We start from the raw sequence: 24,532 nt of genomic DNA on the forward strand, positions 1-24,532 counted from the left end.
CAACAGGTCAACATTTTATTCTCTATCGAACTTTCCCTTCCAGATTTGATGAAGTGTTTTTCACCAACAATAGCGAGATGTGCTCAGAATGGAAACCTCGCTCTCTTTTTCTGGTTAAATCACAAGAGAGTTTTCCTTCAATCCCAACATAAAAAGGATACAAAGGTGCACAGACCTCCAGAAGGGAAACAAACAAAGCCTATCGGATCACAAAACATTAAGATCTGGAGGGGGTATAGAGAGTAAAGAAGAAAAACTCTTCAGAACACAAAACTCTAAACAGGAAGATTTTGTATACTTTCGACAAAGGCCAAAGTGCAAAAACTTGACAGTTCGAAGGGCATATCACACTTTAGCACTTCACAAACAAGTTGCGTAGAAAGAAACACATTGAAGGCTTATAATGGCCACAAAACTACCAATGATGTGTTTAAGCTCCAGGTCAGAAACAGCTCAAATAAAAACTATACAGTGAAGAAAGGGAAAGAGGAAAACCCTAATTAGGACAACATTCCTGCCCCAATATGAGCCCTGCCTGCTTATAACCAACCGCTACTTAAGAACATTGAATAACTATGTTGAAACAAAAAGGCATTCATCGTATGGTGATGCAGTTAATGCCGTGTCAGGAACAATTTAAAGTAAAGACAAAGCTTTTTAAAATTTTGGCTCTTGGGGCAGTAAAGCTTGAAAGTTTGTAAAACCTTCAGAATTTGATATTTCTGCACAAATTTGACCTTAAAAAGGAGGACCTGTCACCTCTCCTGATATGCCCGTTTCAATAGCTCCATGCATTCCCCATGTAATAATTCTGGAGAATCTATTCTTATGGCTCTATGTTGTGCCATTCCTTTATTTTTATTTTTTTATATTCGCTTTATTGAACACAAAGCCAATTGTAATGACATTCTTTGTACATATGCTTTCATATATTATACATCAGCATAATGAAAGAGTTGTACAAGTAGCATATACATGACTCAAATGAATAAAACATTTAACACCTGTGCCGTATCGGTGTGATTACTTCCATCTCTAGAGGGAGGGCTCATATTGCTAATAAAGATAGCAGCAAAAGTAGCGGCTAAAGTGGCATACCTAGGTTTACCATTTCCCATCTTCCCCGACCTGCCAAACCTTACAAATATCTACCTTGTTCCAACCGTAAAGCCTCTGTCAATCTGCGAGCTGAATAGAGTGTTCTTGCTGATGAACACCATGCCCCCCACACCTTTTGAAATTTGGGTATACAGCCCCTATTCTTAAACACAATATTTTCATATGGGATTAGTGTTAACCAATTGCTTCCATTGTGCTAAAGTAGGCGCTCCATCACCCATCCATCTAATGGCAATCGCTTTTCGTGCCAAAAATAGTGTTTCTCTCAGGAATATCCTTGTATGAGAGTAAAGAATCTCGGCCAATATTCCATAGAGGCATATTTTAGGGTGAAGAGGCACTGCACAACCCAGTAAATCTGTGCGTAGAATCACCACTTCCTCCCAAAATTTATTTATGGAAGGGCATGCCCATATAAGATGCCAGAAATCAGCATTTTCTGATGCACATCTATGGCAACCGGAGTGGGCAAGCCTGCCCATTCTGTGTAACCTCCGTGGAGACATAACTTTGATGTATTATGCACAGTTGTATAAACTTATTGTTTATAGCTGGTGATACTAGTGTGGGGTATTTAAGTATATCCTCATCGTCTTCATTAGACAAATTTGGAATCATTGCCTTCCATTTTGACAGTGCTTGAATCGGGTTACCTCTCAGTTTGACACATAGGAGATGGGTGTAAAGTGCTGATATAAAAGCCACGTGGTCCTTGAGAGCGTATGACTCCAATCATCGGAAATGTGGACAATAGGACAGGAGTATCGCGATAATGCATTTGCATGGCATGTCTTAGCTGCAAGAATCTATAGAATGTGTTACTGGGCAACTCATGTCTAGGACTCAGGGACTCAAAATAGTTAAAAACATTATTGTACAAGTTCCCCAATGTGACAACCCCATGCTCCTTCCAGAATGCACCGTCCCGCAGTACCATCAGGTCAGGAAACATGGGGTTATCCCAAACTGGAGTCTCCAATAGGTCTGACCCTATATTATGTAGATGCTTACAAGCCAACCATATCTGGACAGCCACCCTATGAATCAGTAGCAACCTGCGGGGGAACAATTTAGGTTGTTCTAGAACTGGCCATAGATTAGTGAGATCAGATATTCTGCAAGATGTTTCTCTTGTCTGCAGAGAGTGCCATTTGGCAATATCCATGTTTTTATATTTCTCAATTGCCCAGCAAGATAATATAAGTGTATGTCAGGCAGAAACATGCCACCTTCCTTTTTAAAGACGTGTCAGATTTAATATAGACAACTTCGGTCTATTCACACCCCAGATGAAAGGTGACATTAAGGATACGAGCTTTTGAAAAAATGCATTTGGGGCTATATATGGGGCATGTTGCAGAACATACAGACACTTAGGTAGAATAATCAATTTTATTAAATTGATTCTACCAGGTACTGAGAGAGGTAATCCCTGCCATACCCTAAATTTATCTTTGCAATACTCTAGGAGAGGATGGATATTCAGAGTGTGAAAGGATGCAGCAGCGTTTGTTATATACAGTCCTGATCAAAAGTTTAAGACCACTTGAAAAATGGCAATAAATCATATTTAGCATGGCTGGATCTTAACAAGGTTCCAAGTAGAGCTTCAACGTGCAACAAGAAGAAATGGGAGTGAGAAAACATTTTTTGAGCATTTAATTTAATGAAAACAACGAATAAACAGAAACAGGCTGTTTTTCAGCTGATCAAAAGTTTAGGACCACATGCCTTTAAAAAGGCCAAATCTGTGCAAAGATGTGGATTCATTGTCATTTTCTGTCAGGTAGTCACACATTGTGATGGCAAAGACAAAAAAAACTCTCCCTTTTTGAACGTGGTCGGGTTGTTGAACTGTATAAGCAGGGTCTCTCACAGCACGCCATCGCTGCTGAGGCGGTCATTTGGAAGTCATTTGGAATTTCTTAAATGATCCTGAGGGTTATGAAACAAAAAAGTCAAGTCAAGTGGAAGACCCAAAAAACTTTCATCAGCACTGAGCCGTAGGATCCAATTGGCTGTCCGTCAAGACACTGGACGATCCTCAACCCAAATTAAGGCCCTTACTGGTTCTGACTGCAGCCCCATAACCATCAGACGGCATCTGAGACTGAAGGGCTTCAAAAACAAACATCTTCAAAGACCTTGTCTCCTTAAACGCCACAGAACTGCTCGTTTGGACTTTGCAAGAGAGCACCATTCAAAAGGTGGAAGAAAGTTTTATTCTCTGATGAGAAAGAAAATGTAACCTTGATGGTACTGATGGTTTCCAACGTTACTGGCATGACAAGCAGATGCCACCCGAGATGTTTTCTACGCGCCACAGTGGAGGGGGCGTCATAATGGTCTGGGGTGCTTTTTCCTTCAGTGGAACAATGGAGCTTCAGGAAGTGCAGGGGCGTCAAACAGCCGCTGGCTATGTCCAGATGTTGCAGAGAGCATTCCTCATGACTGAGGGCCCTCATCTGTGTGGTAACGACTGGGTTTTTCAACAGGACAACGCTACAGTACACAATGCCCGCAGGACAAGGGACTTCCAGGAGAATAACATCACTCTTTTGGCCCATCCTGCGTGTTCCCATGATCTAAATCCAATTGAGAACCTTTGGGGATGGATGGAAAGGGAAGTTTACAAAAATGGACAACAGTTCCAGACAGTAGATGGCCTTCTTTACCACTTGGAGAAATGTTCCTACTCACCTCATGGAAATGCTTGCATCAAGCATGCCGAAACAAATTTTTGAAGTGATAAACAATAACGGCGGAGCTACTCATTACGGAGTTCATGTTTGGAAGTTGGATTTCTGTTTTGGGAGGCGGGGGTTTAGTTTTTTTTTTTGGAGGTGTGGTCCTAAACTTTTGATCAGCTGAAAAACAGCATGTTTCTGTTTATTCGTTGTTTTCATTAAATTGAATGCTCAAAAAATGTTCTGTCTCATTCCCATTTCTTCTTGTTGCATGTTGAAGCTCTACTTGGAACCTTGTTAAGATCCAGCCATGCTAAATAAGATTTTTTGCCATTTTTCAAGTGGTCTTAAACTTTTGATCAGGACTGTATATACCCAGATATTTATAGCTAGGTACAACAGGTAATTCTCCCTGGGGGAATGTATTTTCTAGTAGATAAAAAGGACATAAGGTCGATTTGGACCAATTTATCCTCAGTCCAGAGTACTGGCTGAATACTTCAATTATGGTGATTGCTCTAGGAAGTGTGGCTTCCGTCTGTGACATGAATAGCACTATGTCATCAGCCTATAAGCCGACCCTATCCTCCTGCTCTCCTATTTTAATTCCATGAAATTGTGAATGCGCTCTGATTTCGCATAGCGAGCGGCTCTATAGCTAGGGCGAACAGCAATGGTGACAGAGGACATCCCTGTCGTGTACCTCGCCCCAAGCTGAAACTATCAGACATCAACCCATTAACAAATATACCCGCTTTGGGATGTTTGTATAACATGGCTATCCATTGTATAAAGTTAGGACCGAATCCAAATTTGTGAAGAACCTGGAACAAATAGGGCCACTCAACGGAGTCAAACGCCTTTGCAGTGTCCAAAGACGCTAAAGCCCATCTCTCTCCTTTCTGTGCTCCAATTTGGGTCACCACCTGCACTAGTCTGATATTATCAGTGGTAGATCTACCGGGCAAAAATCCAGATTGATTCGGATGAACCAAGGTACTAGCCACTCTCCCAAGGCGTATGGCCAAAATCTTTGCTATAAATTTTATAGTTGATATTCAATAAGGATATCGGCCGATACGACCCACACTCCTCTGGATCCTTGCCCGGCTTAAGGAGGACCACTATGGTGGCATCATACATTGATGGTGGTAAGCATCCTTTTTGAAATGCATCTTCATACATGCGAATTAATCAATGTGGGTGGCATATTGAACATAAATCTCTAGGGGTAATCCGTCGGGACCAGGAGATTTACCACTAGCTAGTTGTGCTATAGCATCTTCTAGTTCCAGCGTGGATATAGGGGCTTCTAAACTATCTATTGCCTCCTGTGCTAATGTAGGGAATTCCAGGTCTTCAAGATACTGCATGACGTCCTCCGTCTCATAATTAACTTTGGTCTCACAAGTCCTTGTAGTACTCTTGAAATCTACCCGCTATAGTTTCAGGGTCTGACAATATCTGTCCATCTAAGGCCTTGATACGCAATACCGTCAGGGATGCCTGATTGTCTGACGATGTGAGTAATTTGCTAGATTGGTTGCCCAATTCAAAATATGTTTGTTTTGTAAAGAACATTTTCCGTTGGGCCTTTTCTTTGAGTAGGGTCAAATACTGACTCCCTAATGTTAACCAAGATTCTCTATTCAAGTCATTGGGATCAGCTGCATATGCTGCTTCTAATCTAGTACATTCCGCTGCTAGCCTTTCCTCCCATCTAGCTGCTGACTTTTTGATGAATAATATAGTAGATCTCAGGCATCCTCCAAGATATGCCTTCATAGTTTCCCAGAGTATTGTGTAGTCTGTAACCTCTCCATATCCCTCCATAAAAACCTTCAATTGGTCAGGAATGCGATCAGAAGGTCCAAACAGGGACAACCAGAAAGGATTGATCCGTGCTGAGGGTCTGATCACATCCCCTCCCAGCCTCAACACTAGTTGTATCGGCAAATGATCAGAAATGCCCCTTGGTCCGTACTCTATACAGTATGTCAGAGCACATAGCTGAGTTACCAAAAGCATAATCTATTCATGATAGCGTATTATGGCTAGTTGAATGGCATGAGTACGGTCTTGTATCAGGGTATTTAAGGCGCCACATGTCTATCCATCCTACCTTTCCCAATAATGCGGCTAGAGAAGTCTTATTACTAGGGCGGTTATCAGAAGCCTTATCTAAGGTCGTATTAAAGTCACCAAGACTTACTACACGGGCCGATGGATATGAGGCTGCAAAACTCACTGCCTGCTGAACAATCTGTAAGGAGAAAGGTGGTGGAATGTATATACCTAGTATAACATACAGTATACAGTTGATGTATGCAGCTATGAACACAAATCTCCCTGCCGGATCTATCTGGCAGGCCTCCATTTCCCACCTAAGGGATTTATGAACCAGCAACGACACTCCCCTAGACAAGCTGGTATAGCATGAATGTTGTGCCCATTGAACCCAAGGCTTTTGGATACGTCTAGTAGTATCTGCCGTTAAATGGGTTTCCTGCAAACAGTACATGTGGATTAAATCTTCTGATTGCAGAAAAGACCATAGTGCGTTTCCTGGCACTACCCAGTCCCCTAACGTTCCAGGACATTATACATATTTCAGACATGTCAATCTTATGAAAAGGACTCAGTTTCCCTCCTGTATCCCTCTCTGTACTTTACCCTTCCCGATCCGGCACATAACGTATAACATTTGAACCATCAGGCCTACCCTGATATAGGTGGTAAGTGCCTGCATGATGAAACATTAAACCAGCTATGACACTCTTGGCTGTTAAAGACAAGACACTTCGCCTGTTGTGTGGCACTTCAGATAAACGGGGTGTGCGTATTGAAAGTTACCAGTAGCACCATATAACTCATATCTTACGTATAGGAGAACTATAACATAGTGACTAAGGATCCAATCCCTAACTTCTGATGGGATCCAGGCCTAGGACTCGGGTAATTAGTCCAACGGGGACCTCGTTAACTCCGCTTTTGCCTAGACCGTAGCTGTGTCATACAAGATCTTAACCCATTCATGTACAATTCCCGGTTAATCCCACATTCCCTTTCTTAACTAACTATGGGCTTAATCACACTATCTCTTGTGGAATTCAACTGAGAATTAAGAGCAATAAACGGATAACATTCAAGAGTTCTGATACTTAGTCAGTGTAAGTGTCCCCGCAAGTCCCGAGTCCAAGTCCAGAGATCCCCTCCTTGCCGTTGGCAGTGAAAAACTATGCGGGCTGTCATCTTGGAGGATTAAGCATTTCTGCCCCTGCCATCCAGCCAGCCAGTGGCCTCTTCAGGATTGTTCAAGAACCGTCTCACTTCCCCATCCACCACTCTTAATCGGGCAGGGTACGCCATGGAGTAGGATAGGTTCTGCTCCCGGAATCTTCTTTTCACCGTACTGAATGTTGCCCTGCTCTTCTGTAATTGGGACGAAAAATCTGGGAAAATCATGATGTTGTCATACTTCAGCTCCTGCTTATTACGCGCCATTTGCAGCACATGATCTCTGTCCGTAGAGTTTAGCAATCTCGCAAGTAGAGGTCTTGGAGGAGCCCCCAGTGGAAGGGGTTTGGCGGGAACGTGATGTGCACGCTCGACAATGAAGGCCGATGAGAATGTTGCCTCTGGGAAGGTGTTACGGAGCCAGGTAGTGACGAATGCACATGGGTTGTTACCCTCTGATTTTTCAGGTAAACCGATGATCTGCAAATTATTGAGTCTTATGCGGTTCTTGTAGTAGTCACATTTCCGCTGCCAAAAGTTGACTTTCTGCGGGGACCGGCTGTACACGGTCTTCCACTTCTGAGATCCTATTTTCGGTCTCTTTGACGCGTTCACGCATGGCCTGCATATCATGGCGAAGTAGACCTATATCCACCTTCACTTCCTCCAGCTTGCCCACCATTGATGTGCGGCAGGTGGCTATCGCTTCCAGCAATTGCTCGGTAACCCGTTTCAAGGACGGCTCTGTAGCTGCACATTCCGCTTCTTCATGCGCAGGGCCATCTCTAATCCCATCCGGGAGGTGGTGAACGGGAACCTGCGCCATCTTGATCTTCCATGCGGGCAAACTCTCGGAGTCAGTCAGCGGCCGACTGTGCTCTATTACGGGCCATGGTTGTGCTGCGGGTCTTTCCCGACCTCCTGCCCGATCTGGATTTTATTTTTGCGGCAGATAAATTACAGGATTAACATGAAGTTAGGGTATTGGGTCCGGAGCTCAGTTAAGTGCGTCTGCTCATATCAGCTTCCGGCCACGCCCCCATCCATTACTTTATTATTTGCACTAAGTTATGAATGAATTTCTAGCAGTCTGCAGTAAGGGTACAAAGGGGAGGTAACCAGTTTGTGTGTCCCTGCACAGACTCACTATTTCCAATCAGTGCTGCCATTGTCAGACTGCAGGGACATACCCCCAACTCTTTACCACCCCTCTGTACCCTTACTGCAGACTGCTAGCTATTTATTCAGAACTTCTAGTAGCAATAATAAAAGGAATGGTACAACAGAGCCATAAGAACAGATGGTCCAGAATTGTTATTACATGGGGAATGCATGTAGCTATTAAAACAGGCATGCCAGGGTGATGAAAGGTCCTCTTTAAAATACTGTACATCAGATGTTCATAAATGTCCTAAAAATAAATAAAATAAAAACAAGTTGCCGTTATGCATTCAGTCATAGAATTGCGTTATGGTCCGTGGTAACGAAATCCATAATGCAATTCACCTTTTACCAACAAAAAAAAGTGTGAACGAATTTCATAAGCGGAAATTCGCTCATCTCTAGTTATAACATTTGTGACTTGGTACATCAGAAAACTAGCGCAAATTGTATAATACATTTCCCCCTATGTGCAGTCGTAATTACTTGAAGTTGGTTTTATAAACAATATTTTGGCATATTTTACTACCCAGCACGGAAAACTCACTGAGCTGCACTGGCTGGTCTATGCTCAACAAGTTGTAATATTTAGCATCAAAACACAACGTCAGAACAGGCCTATTTAATTAAAAAGTAAAACACACACCCACACAGTATGTCTCCCCCTCCTGCTTTATATGTTCTACATTGAATGCCACCTAGGTGGAGGAACTGTTCTCAGATGCAAGGTACTCTGATAACTGCTACATCATCATCATCATCATCATCATCATCATCACCATCACCCTCCTAAATCATCATCATCATCACCATCACCCTCCTAAATCATCATCACCCTCCTAAATCATCATCATCACCCTCCTAAATCATCATCATCACCCTCCTAAATCATCATCATCACCCTCCTAAATCATCATCATCATCATCATCATCATCACCCTAATCATCACCACCACCACCAAGGGGTGAAGGTGTTACATGCCCATTCTTTTTGGCACAAATACATAAAAACATGCATCTAAGAAGCCTTGCATAAAAAATAAAATTATATATATTAAAATTAAAAAGCCACAAAACTTGGGCACTGACTTTAATAAATGTGGGCCATTATTTCTTTTCTAAAGACTTACATCTAATTGAAGATGTATTTCTTAGACATTTATGGCCTTTAAAAGATGAGCACATCAACCACTCATTTAACCAAATTCAAGAAAATGTACATCATAGTGCACTGAACCACAATCTGTAGACCAGGGTTTCTCAACTCCGGTCCTTGGGAACCACCTACCAGTCATGTTTTCAGGATTTACTTAGTATTGAGCAGGTGATATTATTAGTGTCCATTAGGGCTGAAACGATGCAAAAAATCCTCGATGCAGTTTCCCTGCATTGAGGATTCATTTAAATCACATGACCACAGAGCGCAAGTGAAGAGAAGCCTTTCACTCACCGCTCCGTGGCCTCTTGTCCGCACCGCGCTGTCAGGGCCTTACGTGCACACATAGTCAGCGCGCTGGATGAAGCTGTGAGTGACGTCAGGTCCCACCCAGTGCATGCCGGGAAGTGGGAAGAAGATGCGGTCAGTCTCCTGCGGACTCCATGACAGCACACTGCTAGCAGGGGCCCGAATCTGCTGGGGGGGGGGGGGGGGGGGGGGGGAACTGTGATTTTAAGGGGCTGATGGCACTGGGGACATGGATGGAAATGGCATAGAGGAGCTGATGGCACTGGGGGAGTGGGGGACATGGTGGATGACATGGAGGCACTGGGGGAGGGGGATATGGCAATAGATGGCATGGAGGGACTGATCTGATGGCACTGGGGGACATCACATGGCAATGGATGGGATGGAGGCACTGGGGGAGTGGGGGACATGGCAATGGATGGCATGGAGGGGCTGATGGCACTGGGGGAGTGGAGCTGAAGGCACTGGGGGGAACTGATGCACTTGGCTGATCGCACAGGTGGGAACAAAGGGTGTTGGGGACTCATGGCAGGGGGTCTGATGAGTTTTTATAAAAGGAAACCGGTTTATCAATTCATTTTTTCTTATTAGAGTACTTGATTAATCGTAAAAATAATTGGTAGAATACTCGATTGCTAAAATAATAGTTTGCTTCTGCCCTAGTGTCCATGCATCAGGACCACAGGTATTCCTTCTGTGGGATATTCTCAAATTCTGACTGGTAGGTTGGTCCTGAGGACCAGAGTGGAGAAACCCTGCTGTAGGCCATGAAGCAGTACAAAGTTGCCAACAGTCCCAAATCCGCAGGGACTGTTGCTAATTTTCAGAGCAAGTCCCAGCAAATTCAAGCTGTCCGGTCCGAAAATGGGTGGTGCTTATACAAACCCTACCCAAGTGGGCAATCTCAGCAGGTTCGGAGCGTTCCTGGGCAGAGCTTACATGTCCAGAATTTACCAACTACTATGCTGGCAAGCATGCCAGAATGCACAGGCCCTGAAGCAAAATGTGTAGGCCCTGCTTCCACTGCTTTTTCCTTAGGAACAACTTGCTAACCAGTTATTTGTAATAAAGACATTCTCAGATCTGTGCATCATGTAAGTGCACGTTTGCCAATACTGGCAGCTGTTCACATTCCTGGCTGACAGAATGCCTACTATGGCTGGATCCAATTCATCAAAACACATTCTTTTAACACCCACAGAACAACAAATTTAAATAGCAATTATTTATTACATAAGCATCCCTTTCCTCTCTAGTAAATGCAGCCATTGCATTTGCTATGCAAAGCTTAGATTTTATGGATTGCAGCTGTTGAATGGTTAAAAGTGGTTCACTGGGTTAGACATTCCCGTGTAAAATGCCACATTAGGACACAATCAAGTCCCAAATTGAAAGCTTTAGGTCCAAAAGAACAAGCAGCACAGGTGTCATATGTTTCGTCTAATAAGACGTACTGGCCCATAAGATGCACCTAGGTTTCTAAGGAGGACAATAAGAAAAAACAATTTTCATAAGACTTTAGGTCAGACCACCAATTAGACTCCCCCAATGTTAATCAGACCAATAAGCCCTCAGATTAGAACCCCCCATATGACTCATATCAGCCCCCATGCCTAAAAAAAATAAAAATAAATAAAAAATAAATAATAAAAAAAAAAAAAAAAAGTAAAAAAATTACCTCTCCTGCTCCGGACGCCGCGCCTCACCTCCAGCACAATTCTTCATCCTGCCACAGGCTGTGCTGTAAACTGGCACGCACAGCGCAAGATCAGAGTGTTCTCACGCGGTGCGCAGCCAACAGCTGAGGAACAGGAAGCGGTGCGTACAGAGCCCTCACCGCTTCCTGGTCCTCCAGTACTAAGGAGCGCTTCCATAATGGAAGCCCTCAATAGTATTCAGCCCATAAGATGCTGGGGCATTTCCCCACTTTTGGGAGGGGGGGGGGAATTCTTCCTGGTCCTGTATTGCGGTCAGCTCTGCAGCCAATTGGCACTTAAAGGGAAGCAGTCAGTAGTTTCATCCTGCACAGACCACAGGCAGTTCCCTCGTTACAAACGACTGAGGGGAATTTATCATAGATTGACAACTTTTTTTTTTACTTTTGGGCATTGCAACATCTGCCCAACACATTTTTTCACAGTTTACCCCATAAAACGAACTAAATTATAGCTCAATTCTACTTCAGCCAATGCCTGGTGTAGATTTCGGTTTGTGACGCACGGAGGGCTGATTCACATGACCATGCTCGGACCGGAGAAAAGTCTGTGCGTCTACAACACTTCACTGACTGCATCATAGTGTCTTACATTAGTCAGTTCCTATCTGAACTTGCATCATCATGTACAATAGATTTGCAATCAGATAAGGAACTGGCTTCCTCATAAATTACTATGATAACGTCTGTTCGGATTAGGGGTACCTTGGTCAGTCCGGGCCATGTGGCTGACAGACTGCGATTCCCAGACCACCACTGCAGCATATCAGAAAAGACAGACACTGATTTATCAAACTGGCGCAAAGGAAAACTGGCTTAGTTGCACAAAGCAACAGTCTCCCGTCCCCCTTCCTGCAGCTTTGCCAAAGACCGTAGCGGTGTGACCAGGAAGAGACCGGAGATAGCATATGCACACTGGGCGCGCCGTCTCCTTATACAACTGATCGGCGGGGGTGACTGGTGTCGGATCACCACCAATCTGATATTGAGGACCTATCCGGAGGATAGGTCATCAATATTAAAAGCCTAGAGAACCCCCTTTAAATATAGGTTTCCTCTAAAACACAGATTTCAGAGTAAACCATAGTTCCTTGGAAATCACGGCTTTTTACGGTCCTGACAGCATGATACTGCTGACAGGTTCCCTTTAATTACATGCATCTCTTGTGGCACCAATTAGGCAGAACGGATATTTCACACTGCAGAACAGTCCCAGGATTCGGTGGAGTAATAGGATGATTTGGTTTTGGGACCGTGCTGCCAGGAAATCCTCAGGTGACCTGATGAAGGGAGCATTCTGCCCCCTTAACGCGCAGTCCGAATAAAAACAATTGTTGTATCCAGCTCTCTGCTGAGTATTTCCTGGCAGCGCGGTCACGAAACCAGATCATCCTATTGCTGTACCAATCTCACCAACCCTTGTGCTTGGCGTGTGGATCCTGGCACACCCAGCAACCTTATACAGACTCCCTGCCATACGTGGTGTTGCGCCCCATCACACAACCAATGAAGGCGAGGAGCCCATCATCTTTCACATCGTCCTATACTGAAACGTATTACGCTAGGAGCACAGCGTTTCTTTCACCTCAAGAGGGTTCCAGGACTGTCCACCTGAATCCTGGACACCTTTGGCATTGGATTTGATAGTCAGAAGGCCAAGGAACATTGTGGCCAACAGAAGGATCTGCACAAGTGTAATGTTCTCTGTAGGGCAGTATGCTGCCATTATATGGCGCCATATTATTAATATATGCTCTGCAAGAGCTTGCTTTTAGGGAAGACCATCTCTGTAAGGCAGCATCCCATGGAACATGTCATGACTACGGCATCAACATAGCCTAGACCTATAAAGTGGTTATGGAAACAGTTGGGAACAAAGACTGGAACCAGTGCTGGTACAACAGGAGATTGGTCAGGGCATAAATCTGGGTTCTGAGTATTTAAGACTCATTTTTTCTTTTTTAGGTGCTGCTACAAAAACCATCATATCGCACTAAACAGAAAAGCATTACTATTCAAAGCCATTAAAACCAATGATCTGACAATAAACAGGTTATGACCACTAACCTGCAGTAAATCCCGTATGGTTATTTCTTGGTTCTCCAGAATCATTAGATTTGTTTACTTGAAACCATTTCAAGTCTTCTTCATCCAAAGCAATATCACCCCAGAAAGCAGCTGCGTAGACCATGGGAAAAAACAAAAACACAATTAAAGTTAACGTACATTATACCAAAAACTTAATAAAACTAAAATCCTGCACTAAAACATGTTTAACTGGTCTATGAATACCTAGTAATAGAAAATGTATACGCAAATTAGACATTTGTGGGGGTCATTTATCAAACTGGTGTAAAGCAGAACTGGCTTAGGGTACTTTCATACTAGCGTTTTTCCTTTTCCGGTGTTGAGTTCCGTCACAGGGGCTCAATACTGGAAAAGAACTGATCAGTTTTATCCCCATGCATTCTGAATGGAGAGTAATCCGTTCAGGATGTCTTCAGTTCAGTCACGTTGACTGATCAGGGAAAAGAGAAAACCGCAGCATGCAACGGTTTTATCTCCGGCGAAAAAAACTGAAGACTTGCCGGAATGCCGAATCCGGCATTTTTTCCCATAGGAATGTATTAGTGCCGGATCCGGCATTCAGAATACCGGAATGCCAAAAAAAAAAAAAAAAAAAAAAAAAAAAAAAAAAAAAGTGGAAAAAAGTAAATGCCGGATCCGTTTTTGCCGGATAACACCGGAAAGACGGATCCGGCATTTCAATGAATTTTTTTTGACTGATCAGGCATTTTTAAGACTGATCCTGATCAGTCTTACTAAAGCCAGTTGGCATACTGCTTGCCGAATCTCTCTGCCACAAGTGTGAAAGTAGCCTTAGTTGCCCATAGCAACCAATCAGATTCCACCTTTCATTTTCCAAAAGGAACGGTCAAAAATAAAAGATGGAATCTGATTAGTTGCTATTGGCTACTAAACCAGTTCTACTATATACCAGTTTGATCAATGACCCCATTAATCCAAGCAGAAGACAAAAAATATCCAATACATGCTGAAACCTAAATGCACCCACAATATGGACCAATAAAAAAATAAAGTAAAAAAAGAATCTGACAATGGACAAAACAAATAGATAAACAGCTGCCTTCAGTAAAAAGGATTTTGAAGGGAACATTTACCGGTATATTTTTTACTGATTAAAACCAGATACTGATCGATTTTTTTAAAATGATATTTTCTGCATATGACCATGGGGGCTGCCATATTGCCCGAGCAGCTGTCAACAGCATTCAGAGATATGCTTTATGGCAGCCAGGAGATGCCTGTGCCAATGTCACTGGGTACAGAAATGGAGGAGGAAAGCAGTGACCATCAACTTTTGTGATTCATATAGGTGTTACCCGTCATTGTAATCGTGCCTCTAAGGACAATGAAATAACCACATCGTCCATCTGTACTGTACAGATGTATTTTCAGTAGGTCATGTGCGCCAAGGAGTAGGGCTGTAGCAAACAATTACTTTAGCAATCGAGTATTCTACAGATTTTTACGATTAATCGAGTACTCTAATAAGAAAAATCATGAATTAATAGACTCTTCCTTTATAAAAGCTCAGACCCCCTGCCACCAGTCCCCAACACCCTTTGTTTCCCCCTGTGTGATCAGCCCAAGTGCATTAGTTTCCCCCGCTGCCATCAGCTCCACCAATACATTTACAAGACCAAAACAGGTCCGCAAACAGGGACACTGGTCGTGTCCATTCTGCATTTTTGCAGAACGCACACGGTCAGTCCTATGAGAGAAATGCCTAAATTTTGTCCGCAATTGCAAACAATAGGACATGCTCTATATTTTTGGCGGGGCCGTGTAACGGAACTATGGATGTGGACAGCACACTGTATGCTGTCCGCATCTTTTGCGGCCCCATTAAAATTAATGGGTCCGCACCTGTTCCGCAATTAGTGGACTTAAATTTGGTGGTGTGAATGTATCCTAATATTGTGCGATCCTGTGAGAGGAGGGGAGGTCAGGAACGGACCCCTCACGGACACACTCACTGGCTGTCTGGTCTTATATCAGAATAACAGATTCGGATTGAGGTGCAGGGTCACTAGATTCTGCTGCCCTCAGGTAGGGCACATCTAGCTGGCACACCATAATACTGGGCAGCTCTACAACTACTGACCAGAAACAATAGGGCACTAAGGACAGCGCTGACTATGCCAGTGGGGAATTTTAGTTAGCATGGAAGTGAAGAGTACCACATGCAAGCCTGTACTTGTCACACACACAGGTCACCATATTACCATCTCCAGAAGACCAGCTTAGCAGCGAGTGACTTGCAAGCAGAGCGCATACAGTAGGTCCAGACACCATGGCTCTCAGCCCGAGCACCGGTCTCCTCCACAGGATGGTACTACCTTCCTTCCCTACACATACATGCCAGCCTAGTGGCCCCGCTGGTACAACCAGACCTAACCAGCAACATCCCGTTCACGTTGTCGTACATGAACGCGCTAGTCACCTGGTGGCATTTCTTAAGCGGAGACTCGTCTAACCAGACCCCGCACTCTTCTAGTGGCGGCATGGCACGTTTTCTGCTCTTCATCTCGGGTACGGGCAGCAATGGAGGAGGAACACTGAGCTGGGGTCACTGGCTGCCTGATAGACTGGCTCCGAGATGCAGTTTTCAATTTCCCATGCCGGGTCACTGCGGTGAGCCTGAGGTGTCCTGCGCACTGCCTGCACTGTGCAGACTACAGACTAGGAGTCCGTGTAACTGCCTGCACTCTCCGGTACTGAACATTGTACTTGAAGGCGACAGGGAGACCCTTCCATGATTGGAGTACACAAGCAGTCAAAGGACATTGCAGGTGACCACGGAACGGTGGAGTACTAGCAAGCGCTTCACTCCCACTCCGTGGTCACATGACACAAACGAATCCTCGATGCCAAAAATTTGCATTGAGGATTTTTTTTGTGTGGAATTAAATTAATTGATTCAAATCGAGTAATCGTTTCAGCCCTACCAATGAGTGCCCTCAGTAAGGGGACATTCACACAGCAGCTTTTTAAGCTGAATTTAGGTGCGATCCAGAGCACTGATTCCCATTGAGATGTATGGGAGGCAGAGAGGAGGTGGCTGTCAGGGGTTATGGTCAAAATGTCAGCATGGCTGCTTGCAGCAAAATTCTACCTAACCCTATCTACCCCAGCCCAGGTTTCACCCTAAGGACCAAGCAATTTTTTGCAAATCTGACATGTGTGTCACTATGTGGTAATAATTTTGGAACTCATCTAAACCATTCTGAGATTGTTTTCTCGTTACACATTGTACTATGACACAGTGGTAAATTTCAATATGCTTTACCTTTATTTATAAAAATCCAAAATTTCCAAGAGTTTGGAATAATTTCCAATTTTCAAAAGTTTCAATTTCTCTGCTTTTAAGACAGATTGCGATACCTCATGAAGTTAATTACTACTTTAAGGCTACTTTCACACTAGCGGCAGGACGGATCCGACAGGCTGTTCACCCAGTCTGCTCCGTCCTGCAGCTATTTCGCCGTGCCGCCGCTCCGTCCCAATTGACTATAACGGGGACGGAGCTCCGGCGCAGCACGGTGAGAGGCTGGACTAAAAAGTCGGACATGCAGTACTTTTAGTCCAGCGGCCTTTCGCCGTGCACTGCTGTGCCGGAGCTCCACCCCCATTTTAGAAACCAGACCCCTTAAGTTATTCAAATATGGATTTTACAAATTTTGTTAACCCTTTAGGTGTTCCACAAGAAATAAAAGGAAAATAGAAGAGCCATTTCAAAATTTAGCTTTTGGCATATTTTCCATTTTAATCCATTTTTCCCTGCAACACCGCAAGGGTTACCAGCAAAATAAAACTCATTTACTACCCCGATTCTGCAGTTTACAGAAACACCCCATATGTGGTCGTGAACTGCGGTATGGGCGCAGAAGGGAAGGTGCAGCATATGGATTTTGGAGGGCAGATTTCACCGAGAAGGTTTTAAGTTGTGGGAAGAGTTTGTTTTTGTTACCATTTTTGGGTACACAAGATTTTTTTGATCGTTAAATATTACCCTTTTTTGGGCAAGGTGACCAAAAAAATAGAATTTTATTTTTATGATGTTCACCTGACAGGGTAGGTCATGTGATATTTTTATAGAGCCGCTCGTTATGGATGCGGCAATATCTAATATGTATTTTTATTAAAATGTTTATTTTTTTATAAAAAAATTTCCCCACTTTATTTTTGTCCCAGTACAAGGACTAATATTTTGGGTTCCGATTCTTGTTTCAATGTAGTACAATACATACTGTACTACATGGAAACTGTCAGTATCACACCAAGTTTGTATGCGAGACCCAGCCTGGCAAACCCCAAGGCCTATGCAAGGCCTGGGGTTGCCATGACAGCCATTGGCCCCCAGTAACCACAGCGCAGGGGGGCGATGGAGAGGCAGCATAAGCCAGAATTCCAGGGGAGCATATATGGTCTAAAAGTCTCCTCATGCCGATTAAGGTGGTCTCTCCTCAAGGAGAGATAGTACTCCACAAATCCTGACTTGGGCCTCTCACCCAATTAAGCCAGTAGTCTCTGCTCTGCACTGATGAGGGGCAATCACCACAAAACAGCTGTCTGCAGAGGAGATTCTGGCTTATTTATTATCCAAGTCATGTGTCAAGGCCCATTTAAAAAAGGTTGAACGCTGACTTATAGGATAGCCGCCTTACATCTGGTGACAGAGCTTGTTAAGAGCTTATTTGCATACCTTTTTCCCAAAATTCTAGGGGAGCGTGTATGCCTTAAGTCTTCTCATGCCGATTAAGGCACTTTCTCCCCAAGGAGAACTAGTAACCCCCCCCCCCCCCCCCCCAAATACTGTGATACACAGTCATGGACAGCTGCATTTACAGTTGCAAGAAAAAGTATGTGAACCCTTTGGAATGATATGGATTTCTGCACAAATTGGTCATAAAATGTGATCTGATCATCTAAGACAACAATAGACAATCACAGTCTGCTTAAACTAATAACAAAGAATTAAATGTTACCATGTTTTTATTGAACACACCATGTAAACATTCACAGTGCAGGTGGGAAAAGTATGTGAACCCTTTGATTTAATAACTGGTTGAACCCCCTTTGGCAGCAATAACTTCAACCAAACGTTTCCTGTAGTCACAGATCAGATGTGCACAACGGTCAGGAGTAATTCTTGACCATTCCTCTTTACAGAACTGTTTCAGTTCAGCAATAAGCCATTCTGTTGATTTACTTCTATGCTTTGGGTCATTGTCCTGTTGCAACACCCATCTTCTGTTGAGCTTCCGCTGGTAGACAGATGGCCTTAAGTTAAAAAAAAAATGTCTTGATAAACTTGGGTATTAATTTTTCCTTCGATGATAGCAATCTGCCCAGGCCCTGATGCAGCAAAGCAGCCCCAAACCATGATGCCCCCACCACCATACTTCACAGTTGGGATGAGATTTTGATGTTGGTATGCTGTGCCTCTTTCTCCACACACAGTGTTGTGCGTTTCTTCCAAACAATTCAACTTTGGTTTCATCTGTCCACAGAATATTTTGCCAGTACTGCTGTGGAACATCCATGTGCTCTTGTGCAAACTGTAAACGTGCAGTAATGTTTTTTTTGGACAGCAGTGGCTTCCTCTGGTATCCTCCCATGAAATCCATTCTTGTTTAGTGTTTTACGTATCGTAGATTCGCTAACAGGAATGTTAGCATATGCCAGAGACTTGTGTAAGTCTTTAGCTGACACTCTAGGATTCTTCTTCACCTCATTGATCAGTCTGTGCTGTGCTCTTGCAGGCATCTTTACAGGACGGCCAATCCTAGGGAGAGTAGCAGCAGTGCAGAACTTTCTCCATTTATAGACAATTTGTCTTACCGTGGACTGATGAACAGTAACTTTTATAACCCTTTTCAGCTTTATGCAAGTCAACAATTCTTAATCGTAGGTCTTCTGAGAACTCTTTTGTGCGAGGCATCGTTGACATCAGGCAATGCTTCTTGTGAAAAGCAAAACCAGAACTGGTGTGTGTTTTTTTATAGGGCAGGGCAGCTGTAACCAACACCTCCAATCTCAATTGATTGGACTCCAGTTGGCTGACACCCCACTCCAATTAGCTCTTGGAGATGTCATTAGTCTAGGGGTTCACATACTTTTTCCACCTGCACTGTGAATGTTTACATGGTGTATTCAATAAAAACATGGTAACATTTAATTCTTTGTGTGTTATTAGTTTAAGCAGACTGATTGTCTATTGTTGTGACTATGAAGATCAGATCATATTTTATGACCAATTTGTGTAGAAATCCATATCATTCCAAAGGGTTCACATACTTTTTCTTGCAACTGTATATTTCTTCAGTCTAATGCCCTAGCATTGGCTATTTACAGACTATAGACGGGGGGGGGGGGTGAATTAAAATACAAAAATCTCCCAAAACGCAGACAGTAGATAGTGTGAAGAGTTTCCAAAAGAACAAAAGTGAACTTTTAGGGACAAAATGTACAGCGCTATATTAGGAAGGGGAACAAACACTGCACACTAACACCAAAACCTTGTCCCAAAAGTGAGGCATGATTGAGGGAGGATCGTGGTTAGGGGCTGCATTGCTGCCTCAGGGCCTGGACACCTTTTATCATTGAAGGAATAATTCTAAAGGTGGATCAAGACATTGTACCCAATGACCCCGCAAAGCGCACAAGTAAGCAACAAAGTAACTTGTGTTAGTGCTTGGAAATGGCCAAGTTAGGCTCCTGACCTTAAAGAGGACCTTTCACCATAATAAAATCTCTAAACTATACAGACGCGTAGAGCGGCGCTCAGGGATCCCCCTGCACTTACTGTTATACCTGGGCGCTGCTCCGTTCTCCGGTTATAGCCTCCGGTATCTTCATAGTTAGGCTCCACCCAGGGGAACCTGCCGGCGTCTCATTCTTCCATGCTGTAGCGCTGGCCAATCGCAGCGCTCAGCTCATAGCCTGAGAGAAAAAAAAACCTCCTAGGCTATGAGCTGAGCGCTGCGATTGGCCAGCGCTACAGCATAGGAGAAAGACGGAGTCAGGTTCCCCTGGGTGGAGCCTAACTATGAAGATACCGGAGGCTATAACCGGAGAACGGAGCGGCGCCCGGGGATAACAGTAAGTGCAGGGGGATCCCTGGGCGCCGCTCTACACGTCTGTATAGTTAGTTTAGAGGTTTTATTATGGTGAAAGGTCCTCTTTAACTTTATCCAGATGCTGTGCACGACCTGAAGGCTGTACATGCCAGGCACTCCAGAAATGTTGATTAACCGAAACGTTTGCAGGGAGAAATGGTCCAAAGTTTCTCCCCCAACATTATGCAAGTATTTTTTCCTTTTTACATTTACAGCAGGGCTCGACAAATCCCAGGCGCCAGGTCGCCATGGCGACCAAGAATTTAGTCCTGGCGCTTGGGTATTTGTCAGCCCGTTTTCAAAGGTGCCCGGGCGATGGGTGCGGAGCTGCCGTTCTGTCCGGAGGCAGCACCGTTTGAAACCGCTCCTCAGTCTGAGTCAGCTCAGTCACAGCACACACGGAGAGTGAGACGCTGGCAGCAGGGAGGGGAGGGACTCGGGAGGAGTGTAATCTGATCCTAGAGTGGAAGCTGCTTCTGCCAGCCCCTCCCCGCCCACCAACCAATCAGCTCAGGCAATGCAAGCACTAGCAGCTCTGGGTCCATGACAAGTACAGGAGGAGTCTAGAAAGAATGGAATGAGTCTCAGGTTAAAGAATCTAAAGATCCGACTTAGTTAGAGACTCATTCGATTCTTTGAGTTAAAAGAACCGTGAGTCAGACTCTAGAACAGGTTACACCCAGGCTGTCCTGATGCTTTTGTTGCAGCAGTGATAAGATTAAGGGACAGGAGCAGAGAGATAAAAGTGACAGGACACAGTTTAGATTACAGTTTGAATTAACCCTTTAGGATCAAATTGGCTTCTCAATGAGATATATATGTTAAAGGCATCTCTTCTGTCTCATTCAGTAGCTATATAACTAAGGGTACTTTCACACTTGCGGCAGGACGGATCCGGCAGGCTGTTCACCCTGTCGGATCCGTCCTTCCGCTGTTTCGCCGGACCACCGCTCCGTCCCCATTGACTATAATGGGGGCAGAGCTCTGGCGCAGCACGGCAGTGCATGGTGAAAGGCCGCCGGACTAAAAGTACTGCACCCCCGTCTCTATTATAGTCAATAGGGTCCGGGGACGGAGCGGCGGTATATGTAACATGGTATACAGCATTATTGGGGGGCTCTATGGAAGAGGGGGGGGGGGGCACCTACTGGGGGCTTTATGACGCGGCTTCGCCTGGCTCCTAACTTTTTTAGCTGGCTCCTAGAGTCCAAGGAAATTTGTCAAGCCCTGATTTACAAGATATGTAACAAAATACAAAACTAAATGGAATCAATATTTGGTGTTACCACCCTTTGCCTTTTAAACAGCATAAACGTTTCTAGGTAAACTTGCACACAGTTTAACAGAACTCAACAAGGGGTTGTTCCAAATACCTTAGAACTAACCACAGGTCTTGTCACGAGGATATCGAGAACTACGCCTGACTCAGTTATACCCGGGGTCAGGAAGTCGCAGCGGTTGGCTGCACGCTCTATTTAAGATAGGGCTGTTTTCCTTATGGTAGCTTTCTGGGTTTTCTTTGCAAACCCTTTTGGCTCACTCGGGGATCCGTAGCTCCTTCTCCTCAGCTGTTCCTTGTCCAGCACTCCCAAACCTCCTTATATTCCTCTCACACTTCTCTGGTTGCCAGATATAGAACTTCCTGCCTGGACATCTATTCTGACCTTCTGGAGCTGTGTTGCTGCGTTCTCTGGTAGTTGGTCCAGAACGCTACCCTCCGGATCCCTGTTGGACCTTTTGGTCTATTGTGATCGCCCACCTGGGTGTATGTGTTTGTCTGTTTTGTCTGTCCTCTCCCTGGTGTTTCCCTCTTAGTGATAGTGGTGCGGACTAGTGATCTCACCGGCCCGTTCACTATCTAGGGCTCATTTTAGGGAAAGCCAGGGTTTAGGCACGTGATCGCCGCACGGGTGAGGAACCCGTCTAGGGACGTCAGGGCAGTCAGGTGCCAGCCGCAAGGTGAGTTAGGGGTCACCACCTTTCCCTCTCCCTTGGGCAGGGCTTTCCCTTTTATCCTCCCTGTGCATGACGTCGGTCATTACAGGTCTTTTGTGAATGTAGGTTTGGTCAAATCCTTCTATCTCTTCATGTAATCCCATACAAATTCAATGATGTTGAGATCAGAGCTCTGTGGGGGCTATATCAATCGCTTCCAGGACTCCTTGTTCTTCTTTACGCTGAAGATTGTCATTAAGAACTTTGTCTGTCCGTTTGTGGCTGTTGTCCTGATGCAGAATAAATTTGGAAGTAATCAGACCCCTTCCTGATGGTATGGCAAAATAGTTAAGTATCTGCCTGTATTTCTCAGCAGATATCATTAAGAACTATCTTCAGCATAAAGAACAAGGAGGAGAGATAACACGGCCCCCAAAGAGCCCTGATATTAACAGAGTCTGTCTGGGATTACATGAAGAGATCAAAGGATTTGAGTAAGCCTACTTCCACAGAAGATCTTATAGTTCTAGAAGATGTTTGAAACAACCACCCTTCCAAGTTCCCTCAAAAACTGTGTACAAGTGAAGAACGGATACGGTTTTGAAGGAAACCATATTGGATTTTTATTTCTTCTCTTTGGTTCATTCACTTTGCATTTTGTTAATTGAGAAAAATAAACTATTAAAAACATCTAATTTTTGAAGCATTCTTACTTTCCCATATTCTTTCCATACCTGCCTAAATGCAGTGTCATATTGTTATGCAAGTAATTTATTTATGTAAATAAGCTGTGGCAATAAGAACTTCTAGATTCTGGCATTTTTAGACCCCTTCTTAAGGGTCCATTCACACTTCCGCAATTCTGTTACGCATTTTGCAAAACGGAACTGCGGACCAATTCATTTCTATGGGGCCGCACAATGTACAGCCCGAATCCGGAAATGCGGACCCACACTTCCAGGTCCGCATTTCGGTTCCCAAAAAAAAATTAGAACATGCCCTATTCTTAGGCATATTCTATTAGTGCCGGTGATGTGCGGCCCGCAAAATGCAGAACGCACATTGCTGGTGTCAGTGTTTTGCAGATCCGCAAAACACACATGGACGTGTGAATGGACCCCAACTCTGCTTGTATATGCTGCATATTCCCTCCTGTGTGATAATATGAATACATCTAGGGATTTATTAAACCTGCCTAAAACATAAGAAATTACCGTTTGATTACATAGGATATATTCCACTTTTTATGAATAAAAAAAAAAAAATACAACTGTAAAATAAAAGGATTTGTTCTAGGGCTTGTCCCACCATACAACATTTAACTGTAAAAGTTTTAAAACAGCAAATTAAACTTAGTTCTTTATTTTCACGGAGATCAGTAAACTGTGACCAATTTTGTTAACCTGGTCACCCATTAATTCACCATTTATTTAGACTGGTACAAAGACTTTTTTGGAGAACCTCAAAACTAAATTTTATGTGGAAAGGAATGTATTGCAGCAGTGTTTTTTCAGCTGATACTATCTGGGCTAACTCCAGCTGTAGTATCTGGAAAAACTTTCACATAAAAATTTAGCTCGCCGATTCAAAACCATTTAGTTGAATGGAATAACTGAAAACATTGCCTCTTTCAAGTCTCGACTGCCAAAGTCAATTCTGTGAGCCAATTCTATATTAAAAGTACAACATAACATTCTCATAACGCCCACCCTGAAATTCACTGAATTGCAAAATATAATTTATAACAGTTTCCACTATGACCCACATTCTTTGAAAGGAAACTTTTGGTTCCGATCTATAGAAAAACAGCATTAACAGAGTTCGCCGAGACTGGGAACCCTTGTTGAGATGGCCATTGATTTAAAAATATATATAGTCCAGTCCAGTCCCCGCAGGACTAAAAGTATGACACGCCATCTACATCATACACACCACCACTGCTGGCCAACCAATGGCCTCACCAGTTATCCAGCAGCGGTGACTAGCAAGTAGACTGTACAGCATACTT

The 24,532-nt window shown here is 43.9% G+C and overlaps 1 protein-coding gene across 1 annotated transcript in view; it reads right to left on the reverse strand.

Moving 5' to 3' along the window:
- Window positions 1–24,532, reverse strand: part of TLL2 (tolloid like 2) — a 183,156-nt gene that overhangs the window by 68,318 nt on the left and 90,306 nt on the right. The window contains exon 2 of the mRNA XM_040437476.1: window positions 13,451–13,561. Coding sequence (XP_040293410.1) covers window positions 13,451–13,561 — 111 coding nt within the window. The remainder of the gene's footprint in view (window positions 1–13,450; window positions 13,562–24,532) is intronic.

The sequence above is a fragment of the Bufo bufo genome, chromosome 6 (genome assembly GCF_905171765.1).
Source record: "Bufo bufo chromosome 6, aBufBuf1.1, whole genome shotgun sequence".
NCBI classification, from domain to species: Eukaryota; Metazoa; Chordata; class Amphibia; order Anura; family Bufonidae; genus Bufo; species Bufo bufo.